The following is a 12,708-nucleotide window of genomic DNA, read 5'->3' as shown; positions in this document are numbered from 1 at the left end:
CTCTAAAGGGCCCCTTTGGCAGTAGGAAACACATAGACTATTATGGGGATTGATTTTAGAATTTAGATGCACTGGGGTCATATTTTCTTACCTATTTTACCACTCTTTGCCTCTTGCCTAAACGGAAACCATTTGTGTTCACAGTAATTATTGTCATTATTATGTGCCATCGAGTCACTTGTAACTTGTACAACAGCTCTGAACCTGCTCCATCCTGAGCCAACCTTATTGTTTCTGGCACACCTAACCCCATTACCCCAGTCAATCCATCTCATCAAGGGATCTTCTTCTTTTGTGCTGTCCCTCCACCCTCCTAAGCAAGATGTCCCACTCCAAGGACTGGTCCCTTCTTGCAACATGTCCAAAGTATCTCAGCTGGAGCGGCAGAATCCTTGCCTCCAAGGAGCAGCCTCTCTAAGATGAACCTGTTTGTTCTTAGCAGTCCATGGGATATTCAGTACTCTTCTTTAGCACCACAGCTCAAAGGCATCAGTTCTCCTTCTCTCGTCCCTATTCGTCATCCAGCTTTCTGATGCATAGCAAGTAATTGTGAAGACCATGGCCTGGATCAGGCAATCCTTAGTCTCCAGACTGCCATCATTGCTCTTCAGTACTCTGGAGAGGTCCCTGACAGCCAACTTTCCCAGTGCAATTCATCACTTGATTTCCTGGCTGCTGATACCAAGAGTATTGATTGTGGAGCCAAACAAGCAGAAGCTGTTAACAGTCTCGATCTCTTCATTCATCATGATCTCTCATCATGATGCTGCCCTACAGTGAGAATCTTTGCTGCCCAGTGGTGAGAATCTTTGTTTTCTTGATGTTGAGCTTCAATCCATATTGAAGATCCTTGACCTTGAAGCAAATGCTTCAGGTTCTCCTCACTTTAGCAAGCAAGGTTGTATCATCTGCATAACGTAGGTTGTTTTTGAGTCTTCCTCCAATTGTTGAGTCCTCCTCGAATCCTGATGCCACATTCCTTCTCATAGAGCTCAGCCTCCTGGATGATCTTTTCTGTTTATAGACTGAAAAGGTATGGAGATAGGATGCACCCTAGTGTATACCCTTCCTGATTTTGAACAATGCAGTTTCCTTGCTCTGTTCTGCCTCCTGGTCCAAGTATAAGTTTCGCATAAGCACAATCATCCTGGGATTCCCAGTCTTCTCAGAGACAGCCACAGTTTGTTGTGATCCATGCAGTCAAACACCTTTGCATAGTCAGTGAAATACAGGTAGACACTCCTCTGGTGCTCTCTGCTTTCCCTGCCTTTTACATTTTGTGTGTGAGAGATTTTATGGCTTCTTTCTTTCTTTTTCATGGGGATAAGACCTATTTTTTATTTTAATTTTTATTGTGACTTTAAACAAAGTTTATGATTTTAATCTTTTTATTCTAATGCTGAATTGTTTATAATATAGATATTTTCTTTGTATTACTTTTAAATTTTTGTATACATTGAGACATTTTGTTTCTCTTCATGATTTTTAAAAATTTACTTATTTGTGACTACATGAGAATTACCTTTAAAATCCTACTCTATAGTAACCTGATATATCTTGAAATTTTGGTGTGTATAAAATTTCTGCTTGATAATTTTTGTTTTATTTTTACTTTCAGCATTTAAAATATGCTATCCATTGTTCTTTTTAAACTGTCTGGTTTCTGAAGAGATACTGGTATTTAATCTTTTTTTTAAATTTAGTTTGTTTATTTTTCATTTCAATGAACATCTACAGAGATTTTGGAATTCCATTCATTCATTGTTGCACCCTTCCCCCGCACAAACCCACCCACCCCCCCCCCCCCATTTGCTCCTCTCCTTGAAAAGCAAAAGAAAAACTCCCTCATTGGTACTGGTATTTAATCTTGTTGAAGATTATCTGTGGGACTTTGCTTTTTTCATTTTGCTATTTAAGTCTTCTCCTTATCCTCGGTTCTTGAGACTTTGGTTATCATATGCCATTCTGTTTTCTACTTCTTCCTTTCCTTAAGGTCTTCGATTATCCATGTTAAACCTCTGGAACTGTCTGTCATCTCACTCATGTCTCTTTCAGTTGTTTCCCCCTTTGTGTTGTTTTGCCACCAAATTCACTGTTTGGTATTTCTGTAATGAGTAATTTGCTGTTCATCCAATCAAACATTTTTTTGACTCTGACATTGCAATTTTCATCTTCTAATATTTGATGTTGATCTTTTAAAGAATTTTCTCTTTCTACTAGACTTTATGAAATGCAGTTATAATAACTACTTTTCTTCCCTACCCTAGTTTTATGGTTTTTTAAAAATCTTCTAAAATTGTGATTTAAGTGAAAGTTTACAGAGAAATTTGAATATTCACTCAACAATAAGAGTTAATGCATATTATGTTTTGTGACACTAATTACAGTCTCAATGTTGTAACAACCTTTTCCCCCACTTCTGTCCTGTGTTTCTTGTCTCTGCCTGTCCTTCTTTCTTACCCTCTCCAGGCTTCTGAGCTTTTTCCCTGCCATTTTGGTCTTGTATGATTGCTTGGTCTAAGGAGTGTGTCCCTCTCTGCTGTTACTGATTTCCTTACTGAAATTTTTGCTGAAAGTTGAGTCGCAGAATTGATTTTAGTTCTAGGCTTTATGGGTGACTAAGTCCAGGGCATCTCACCAGACTCTAACAGACCTGGAAACCTGGTCTTTTTTAAGATTTGAGTTATATCCCACAGTTTTCCCCCACTGTATCAAGGACCTTCTATTGTGATCCTTTTGGAATAATCAAAAGTGGAGCTGGGCACCATCTAGTTCTTCTGGCCTCAGAGTTATAGAACATGAAAGTCATACAGTCATTTAGTCTTTGAACTAATGTTGTTGTTGTATACCAAAGAGACAGAACTGACACACAGTTGACCCCCCCAAGCAGGTTTTAAGTGGCAGTTAACTGCACAGAAGGAGATTGCCCATCCTTCTCCCACAGAGTATGTCCCATGCCCAAAGTACATCAGACAGAACATCAGAATCCTTGCCTCCAAGGATCAGCCTAGATTCACCCTATCCAGGACGAACCTGTTTGTTCTCTTAGCAGAGACCAATAGTTGAATTTTTTTTCCTTTCAAAGTGTCAGAATTTGCTGTCCTTTAAGCCCTATGAAAAAATCACTCTCACCGGAGTACTTTTGTGAATCCTCACCACACACTACCCAATCACAATTGCTCTATTCTTTCAATAAAAGTCTTTACTGTTAAACAGAGGCTCCTATTTGCTCTTTGACATTTGTTAGAAACTGTGAGATCAAAGGTCCATTACTTGCCGTGACCTCCACCGACTTAACCACCAGTCTTCAGTACCGAGCAGAGCAGGCAGGGCCCGTCACTCTGGAATTTCAAGCTCTATCTCTTTGTGTAGAACTCTTTCGGATCTGACTTTGTTTTGTCGGTTACGTTGTTTGTTTTGTCTTTTTTCACTTTGATCTTGCAAGAAATAGCATCTCTTCTGCTGAGTTACCAGAAGTTGTGCTACAGTCCCAAAGTCAGGGAGTTCGAACCCACCAGCTGCTCTGCAGGAGAAGGAAAGGCAATCTCCTTCCATGTGATGAATTACCTCTGCACACCCGCTGGAGGGTCAGCTGTGTGTCAGTTCCAGCATGACAGTAAACGACACAACAGTGTAAGCCTGATGGGTCAGATGCTGCGCTGCCAACATGAAGGCTGGAGGGTCAGCGATGACACAAGTTCCATCTGAAGAGCAATGAGGGGCGCGTGAGCAGAGCAGGAGTCGAGGTTCTGGATTTGCACAAACACTGTCTTAGAAGTTTCCAAGTTTATGGAATTTCAAGCTTTGAAACCAGGTTCACAGAGTCAGCTGGTCAAAAGTCATCTGGACGAACAAAAACCAAGTAAAGTAGTTAAAAGCTCCTGTCCCAGAGTGAGCCTGTTCACAGGATGGTCCAGAAGCACTGGGCTCTCCACCTACAGCACAACGCCTCTGCTACTCTCAGGCCCAGAAGCTCAAACAAAACACCATCCAAACTCTGTGACATTCCCCATCAGGATTTCTCTGAGTTCAAGAGCCCTATAATCTCCCCAACTTTGAGCTTTCTTGGAAAATAAGCTCCATTGGTTTTCTTTACTCTTCTTTGCTCCAGATGGAAAAAAACTAATAATTGAATCTTAGATAGCTGCATGCAAGCTTTTAAGACCCCAGTTATTACTTACAGAGTGGGATGTAGTCCTTGTAGATTTTGCCATGCCAGTTGACCTGAATGTCTCCCAAAACTATGATCCTGGCCTCCCAGCTCCAGCAACTCGTTCTGTTAAGGTGTTAAGTTATGGCTAAAAAGTTTTCGTAATTTACCCCGTTTTTCCTGCTGTGTATATGGATCTCTTCATAGCATATACAGATACGTATATGGAAATATCTTCTGATAGTGTGGGTGTGTCATTCACTAATTTTAGCAATTGTGTTCCATTCTGGGTACATTTCAGTTGATTGATTATTCTCTTCATTATGGGTCATGGTTTTCTGTCTCTGCATGCCTGGTAATCCTTGATTAGGTATATTGTTGTTGTTATGTGCTGTTGAGTTGCTTGTGATTCATAGCAACCCTATGTACAATAGCCCTAAACTCTGCTCTTTCCTGTGCCAACCATATTGTCTTTGACACACCTACCCTCATTACCCCAGTCACTGAATCAATCCATCTCATCCAGGGTTTTCCTCTCCTGCACTGTCCCTTCACATTTCCAAGCACGATAGCCCTTTCCAAGGACTAATCCCTCCTTGCAACATGCCCAGAGTTTGTCAGATAGAGCTTCAGAATCCTTGCCTCCAAGGATCAGCCTGGATTCACCCTCTCCAGGACGAATCTGTTTGTTCTCTTAGTAGATTTCACTTTGTAGAGGGAGTAGCCTTTGTAGTCCTGTAACTCTTCCTGAACTTGGTTTGGGAATGCAGTTAGGCTACTTGAAAACTCTTTGATTCTAGGCAGATCCCAGAGCAGCATCCTTTGGTGAGAACCCTCGCTTATTTCTTAATGCCCTGTGCAGTGTCCATGTACTTGAGTTCTTCCAGTGTGTGTGGTAGACACGGGTGCTTTTCCTGGCCGTGTGTGAGTGGCTGGCACTATGTTCTGTAATTTTTTCGGATGACTGTTCTCTCTGCCTTGGGTAGTTTTCTCACACTCACATTAAGGAGTGCTTTGGAAACACTCAGGGGAAGGCCTGCGGACCCCGTTCTCTTGTGTAACTCAGCCCTCTTAGCACTCTGCTCTGCAGTCTCCAGCTGCTTTGGTCTCCTCGGCTTTCAGGCAGTAAATCTGGGGCAACTGCAGGGCTCACCTCATTTGTTCCCGGCCATTTACAGTCCTTCATTGTCTGCTGTCTAGTGCCTTTTTGGATTTGATTTTTGGGGGTTTTTTTGTCTTTATTTTTTCTACCTTTGGTAAATCAGTCACCTCATCTTGTTTATATCTTACTTAAGAATTTGCATGCATTTTCAAAGGGCACAGCTTTATAGCTCCCTTCAAAAACCAGTTTGGATGAGTGGGAGTTTTTTTAACTGTTTTTTTAATTGGTTTGTTTTAAGTTCATATACATTGTGTTTCACACTGTTCTTCCTTCACATTGTGTTTCATACAATCATTCTCATGCATTATGCTTTATGAAATTAACCATTGGACCTTGCCCATCATTACCCTGTATTTTCACCTGGATCCTTCCCGTTTCCGTCACTCCCTCCCTCCCCCCTCCCACCAAACAGCAACCCTCTGGTTTTGCCCCTACCTGTCCTCAGTTTTCCCCTCACCCTTGAGTTCCCATACATGTTTTATTAATTTTCATCTTTCATTTCAATTAAAAAGACATATTTGGGACCAAACTGCCTAAGTTGGAGGCCTGCTTCACCTCCTACAAGCTAGGAAATGTCAGACAAATCACTGGATATCCATGAAAAGTGTGGATGACGGAAACTCCAGTTATACAGTGGATGTGAAAGACAAATAGGATTATCTATGATATTAAATATCATTTAGTGAGTAGACATTTAGTAACCAGTCATAGAAAGTTACAAGCCAACTCAAAGACAGTTTGAATCCCCCAGCAGTTCCACCAGGAGAGAAAGGGGGAAAATCTCCTTGCAATTTCAGCATCTGCAAGCCTGCTGGAGGGTCAGCTATGAGTCAGTCGAGACTCAATGGTACATAGTAGAAGGTGAGCCTTGATTCATTCTTGTGCTGACAGTTTGGTTTCACTTGGAATGTTTGTATCACATCTCACCGCCTCACTGACATGTTTTTGTCTGCAGATCTGCTCTGGCCGCAGCCATCCTGGCAACGACTTTGACTGGACGGACTGTGGCCATTCCTCAACCTCGCCAAAGGTCTCGGTCTGAGAGTGACACGACATATGACGGGAAGGACAGCTTCATCGAGCCCTATGCCACCACCTCAGAGCTGAGGCTTCGGTAAGGACCGTCCCTGTTTGTTTGTAGAGAGGAGGAGGGGCAGCCAGCAAGGTGTGTGAGAGTGTGTGTGTGTGTGTGTGTGTGTGTGTGTGTGTGTATATGCGCAACTGAGCATTTATGATTTTCTTCTTAGTTCTTGAGGTTGCATCACAAGTATCAAAGAGACCCTGTCCTGGGATAGTAACAACTCTTCGAGTGCATCACACTCCACTCACCAATTGGATTTTGTTAAATGAAGACCTATGAAAGCATTGATCTAAATATTTTTTTTTTTTTAAAGTATTCATCATTTTCATGTAGCACAGAGCTAATTAATAGTGTTGCTTTTAGCCCTTTATAAGAATCTCAGTGCCATTAATGAGACAGTGAAAATTGTATTTCACCATTTCTCTTGTATTTGTTTTCTAAGCATTTGTAGTGATTACTTTGTTAGGTGTTGTTGTTAGGTGCCGTCGAGTTATAGACGACTCATAGCGACCCTGTGAACCAAAGGCCTGAGCACTGTTCATACACAGAGTTTCCGGAGGCAAGCCATTTCGGAAGTGGATGCCGCTCCCGCTTCCAGGCTTGTTTTAGTTGGGAAGCTCCAGCCAACACTGTCCATCATGGGTAACCATTACCATGTTTGGCACATCAGTGTCCCAGTGTTCAGCATCACAGCAACGACGAGTTACCTCTGTACAGCAATGCACAGACCAGTGCTATACCACCTAGAAGAATGTTTGACAGGAAAACAATTTGAACCTGGCCTGAGGGCCGCAGATTAAAATCACCCACCATCGGCTTGGTAGCATAACTTTCTGTCCACTAGGCCAACGTAGCTTTGATACTTGTAGCATAACAAATTTTTTCTTCTTTAAGATTTTTACCTCTATTCCTTGAGCTGAGTTTAGACTCCTTTTGAGGAAGGAGGATTTAGGGAAGAACTTAGTGTTGTACCAGAATCAACTAGGAAGTAGTTAAAGGTTGGAGGTGAGGAAATGATCTGCTTGAGCCTGGAAAGAGCTTTCCAGAAAGAGAAAGGAAGCTTGATATGTGAGCATCTGAGGAAAGTTCAGTAAGTGCAAAGACAGGGTCTTAATTTTCATAAATTAAAAGGTCATTTCAAATTGGAATGAGTATACTAGAATCAAAGGAGATAGTGACTAAAAGTATGAACAGACAATCACAGCAGGATAATTATGACTCATACTCAACTAGAAGGAAGCTCTGATGGCTTAGTGGTAAGGAGTGGCACTGCCAGTTCAAAGGCACACAGTTCAAATCCACCAGCTGCTCCACAAGGGAAAGATGGGCATTCTCCTCCCCTGTGATTTGCAGCCTCTGAAAACCCACTGGAGGGTCAGCTATGAGTCAGCTCTGACTAGATAGCGATGACTTTGACTTTTTAAACTAAAATTTCTGTATGTACTTGATTCCTAACCTAAAAAAATGTTGATAATGAAAATTTGGTAAGAACAAGTCAATTTGTATATTATACATTGGTAAGAGCTAGAAAAATTTAAAGGAACAATAGAAAGTAATGCCTAGGGTTTGCAAAGATAGTGTAGTGGGATTATTTGGTCTGTATTTTTCATCATTAAAATGCTCTTGTGATGGGGATAGGGAGAACGCATTTCATGGATACACATATTGCGGTGTGAAGTGGTTTGGTTGCCCTTTGCTGTTTTTATATAGACCAACTTGGCAGAATGAGATGGGAAGAGGAACTTCTTTACCGTCCTTTGCATCGTTGGGCTGCGAGGAGGAAGAGGACATCGACACGCACCTGTCTTCCAGCTCCGAGGAGCCGGGGAATGCCAGGGCTCACAAAGCAGTGAGGATGATCAGTGAGGCGGTGTACACTGTGCCACACAAAAATCAGGTTATTTTCATTTTCTGGGTTTCTTTTGTGCCTTGTTAGTTGGTAACTTGCAGTAAATTGTATTGTTACGTGCCTTTGAGTTGACAGTGGTTCAGTGACAGCAGATGTGAACTCTGTCCTGTCGTGCACCATGTTCATCATCCATGATTCGTGTGAGCTTGTTGTTACAGTCGCAGTGCCAGTCTGTCTTGTTGAGGGTTTTCACCTCTTTCTCTGACCCCTCCACCTTTCCCAGCAAGGTGTCTTTTTTCCAAGGACTGGCGCCTCCTGGTAACATGCCCCAAGTATGTGAGACAAAGATTCACCATTCTTGTCGCTAAGTAGCGCCCTGGTTTCTCTTCCTCTGAGGCAGAGTTGACTAGAGTACATTAGTAAGGGTTTTCTCTTCTCTGGTCTACCTTTGATAGACTTTGCTCTGGTGTTTACTTTTTCAAATGTGTTCAGACTTGTGTTTCCCTCTAACTAGGCTGAAATGTAAATGTAGCTTCTGTTCCTGGCTCTGCCACACACTGGGGACACTGAGGGACAGTGGTCAAAGGGGTGCTGATTCAAAGACAAAAACAAAAGACTTTGCTTTGAAATACAAAAGCAAAAGTCACCTTGTTCTTCCATAGATTTCTTTCCAGTGTTGGTAACCCAGCTCCAAAACCTCATTGTCTCGGCCTTAACAGTCTGCAGGTTGCAACTCTTCATTGTATTTTGGTCTCTTAAGAGGAATATTGTAATATGTATCTCAATACAAAACCAAAACCAGTTCATTGTCTTGGGACTGGAGCCTGCTCATGGCCGACCTTGCAGCGGGTTTTTCAGACTGCAAGTTGCACAGGATGAGATTGTCCACCATTCTCTCAAGAAGATTCAAACCGACAGGCCTTTGGGTTCGCAGCCCCGCTCCCTACAGACCGTACCACTAGGGCTGTGATAGTAGCTTCTTAATAGTAATAGTAGGTCTTAGTAGTAGCTAATATCTGTTGACATTATCAGCCTTTTATCAGGCTGTTTCTTCCCTCAGACACCCAAAGGGATGGGTTCCTTTCGTGATCCTGTCACCCAGGAGAAGCTTGAGGAGGGGCCGGGTTGAAGGAGCCCTGCTTCACCCCCAATTCCCAGCTGCTCTGCTCATCCTGGTCTTGGTGTTCCCTCGGTTTTGGAAGCAAGACTGAGCCATTTCTCTAATGACAAATAAGAGCACCATCCTTTCTTTTCTCTTTCTCCCTTTTCCACAGTCCCTGTAACATGTTCCTTGTGGCGACTCATATGCATATAGACTCACAGACTCACAGTTACATTTACGTTGCTTATCCATGTACTCGGTGTTATTTTTTTTTTTTTATGGTGAGAAAAATTTATTTCATTTAGAATTAGCCCGCTGGACTCAGTTTAGATGATCCCAATTTTGTTGGCAACGTCCAAAGCATCATAATCAGGAGCAAGTCGAACATAGGCCTTCTTCTCTCCACCAGGCCTAATCAAAGTGTTGACCTTAGCCACATCAATGTCATAGAGCTTCTTTACAGCTTGTTTAATTTGGTGCTTATTGGCCTTGACATCCACAATGAACACAAGTGTGTTGTTATCTTCTATCTTCTTCATAGCTGACTCAGTGGTCAGGGGAAATTTGATGATGGCATAGTGGTCAAGCTTGTTTCTCCTGGGAGCGCTCTTCCGGGGGTATTTGGGCTGCTGTCGGAGTCTCAGCGTCTTAGGCCGCCGGAACGTGGATGACGTGCGGATCTTCTTTTTTTTTGGCTGTGGACGCCCTTCAGGACTGCCTTCTTGGCCTTTAATGCCTTTGCTTTGGCTTCGGTTTTGGGAGGGGCCGGGGCTTCCTTCTTTGCTTTCGGCGCCATCTTCGTAGAAAGCCATGTACTCGGTGTTATTGAACCACATTCTAAATGGATTTGGGGAGGCTGTTACGAGCAGTCTTTAGATACAATATTTAGATTAGTTCATGAGCTAATTCTTACTTTTCATGAATTAATCATTCCTTTTGAACATACATACTCACATGCAAAATTAGATTTCTGAACAGTTGGAACAGGCAAATAAATGACTGATCTGAACCCAGAGGAGGTGCTGGTGGCCGGACTGCAACAGGCCCATGTGAATCCCATCTTGAGTGCACACGCCTTCTTCATCCTAGGCGTTTGACTGGTGGTACAGGTAGAGTTGTTTCACCCAGTGATTTTCCAGGAGTTAAGCTTGCTCTCCTGTTTATCCTCAGGAGAATGAGACTAGAGTGCTGGTGGTGGTGGTGGTGAGGGTGGTGGTGAGGGTGATGGTGAGGGGGTGGGGGGAGTGGAGATGGGGGTGGTGGTGAGGGTGTGCTTACGTGCTGTCAAGTTGGAACTGACTCCTTGCTGACCCACCAGTGGGTTTTCAGAGGCAGTAAATCGCAGGGGAGGAGATTGCCCATCCTCTAGCACAATTAGAAAAGTAGGAATTAATGGAACACATTAGTGTTTCCTGTCTTCAGAAAGAATGACACGCTTGGATAAATGTTCTTCAGATTTAAAAAAGAAAAAAATCCATTTTAGAAATGTAATATATTTTTGTTTGAACATTTCTTATATTTGTTAAAATACATGCTCTTTATGTTTATAGTTCTGACACAGTAAACATGAAACATTTCTAAATTAACTGAAAACAAAATTATTATAAATGTCAATAAAATACAAATGAACCAGCTCAGTGTAACTGGGCATTGATTTGTTCAAATAAAAGTATATTTAGTGCTTTTTTTGAGCAAAATATGGCTTAAATTTGTCAAAAGCCATATCAGGTATATCATGTGTATAACAGTCATGCATCACCATTTTTCTCATCTTTACATGGTCTCTGTTTTTTAGTTTCCACAGCTTTTTTCCCCTAAAATCCGTTTTCCATTTTGAATACTTAATGTTATTATTTACATGTACTTCACTTTCTTCACATTTACTAAGAATACGTGATACAGGATGCCAGTCTGTGCATCCGTTCTTATTCTTCAGATGATTTTTTAGCTTTCTTCAAAGAGTCTGCAGCACAGTAAAAATCTTTTGAGGTAGAATAAAGTAACCAAGATCTAGTGGGGTTTTTTCACCACTTGGAAGAATTCACTTATGCTGCATTTCTGAAAACTTTCTCTCTGTATAATCTTCTGGAAATGTAAAACTTCTCAATTGAGGAGTGTTTTCAACAGGACTACAAGACTGTCCCGTTGTTTAAAATTAAAAGTCTGGGGCTGTGTTCCTGTATCTGCAGAAACCCTAACTGATACAATTGAGTCTTCTGATCTTTTTCCTCTTCTAGTTGGTTTTAAGAGAGCTCTGGTAGTTTAGTGGTAAGGAGTTGCACCTCTAACCCAAAGACTGACAGTTCAAATCCACCAGCCAGTCCCCAGGAGACAGTAGGCAGCCTCCTCCCATGTGGTTTACCTCCTCTGAAAACCCTCTGGAGGGTCAGCTATGGGTCAGTCAGTTCTGACTCCATGGTATATACATCTTAAAAGTTGCTTTTAAAAATGTATCACCTTCCACCCTGTAGTATTGTCAAGTTTAGAACCACTAAAATTGTATTTTTATCATGAGAAAAAACTTTTTCAACACCTTAAGCAGTAATGTTGAACAGACTTGGAACATTTTTCTTTATAATTACTTGAAAAGGCAAATGAAAACTTTTGTAAAATGCCTGTGTTTTCTTTCTCTGGAACACCGTGCACTGGTATATTAATAGCAACTATTGTTTTGGGTTTTTTTATTATTATTTATTTTTTGTGTGTGTACCATTAAATCAGATCTGACTGGTACAGGAGGAGATTGTCCCTCCTTCTCCAGCAGAGCATCTAGTGGATTCGAACCGCATACCTCTGGGATTGCAGTGCAGCTTCTTGCCACTAGGGCACCAGAGCTGCCTAACAATTGTATTTTTATTAAAAAAGTATATTTTCACTATAAAAAGAAAATATGTATCACTTGTGCTCACTTTGGCTGCACTTATACATTAAAGCTGGAAAGATACAAAGATTAGCATGGCCCCTGCGCTAGGATGACACACAAATTTGTGAAGCATTCCTTTTTTTTTTAACTTTAATTTCAAATTTTATTCTCTGGCATGGTTTATTATGAAGTACAATTAAATCAAACTTACTAAGATATAAAAATTGTGTACCTCACTCCTTCAATGGTACAAAATAATTTCAAAATCAAAACGTAACTGTTGGCATTCAGTTAGTATTTTCTTAAATTAAATTGGAAAAGGAGACTTCTAAGACGGTATATATCCGTAAAAATGTGCAAAAGCTTTTTGAAAAAGTGAAAGAATGGAAGAATAAAAAACCTAGTTTCATTTTACACTCCCACCAACAGTGAATCAGGGTTCCAGTTTCTCCACAACCTCGCCAGCATTTGTTGCTTGCTGTTCTGTTAAATTTTGCTATT

At 41.4% G+C, this 12,708-nt stretch overlaps 1 protein-coding gene across 1 annotated transcript in view; it reads left to right on the top strand.

Annotated features, from left to right (window-relative positions):
* The window catches only part of CEP89 (centrosomal protein 89kDa), a 79,020-nt gene that overhangs the window by 7,369 nt on the left and 58,943 nt on the right, over window positions 1-12,708 (top strand). Inside the window, exons 3-4 of the mRNA XM_006887871.1 lie at window positions 6,268-6,426; window positions 8,104-8,290. Of these exons, the coding sequence (XP_006887933.1) occupies window positions 6,268-6,426; window positions 8,104-8,290 (346 nt within the window). The remainder of the gene's footprint in view (window positions 1-6,267; window positions 6,427-8,103; window positions 8,291-12,708) is intronic.

This window comes from Elephantulus edwardii, unplaced genomic scaffold (assembly GCF_000299155.1).
Source record: "Elephantulus edwardii isolate Elephantulus edwardi_28Jun2011 unplaced genomic scaffold, EleEdw1.0 scaffold00062, whole genome shotgun sequence".
In the NCBI taxonomy this organism is placed as follows: domain Eukaryota; kingdom Metazoa; phylum Chordata; class Mammalia; order Macroscelidea; family Macroscelididae; genus Elephantulus; species Elephantulus edwardii.
The sequence above is the reverse complement of the archived record's forward strand: the minus strand, read 5'-3'. Positions and strand labels throughout refer to the sequence as shown.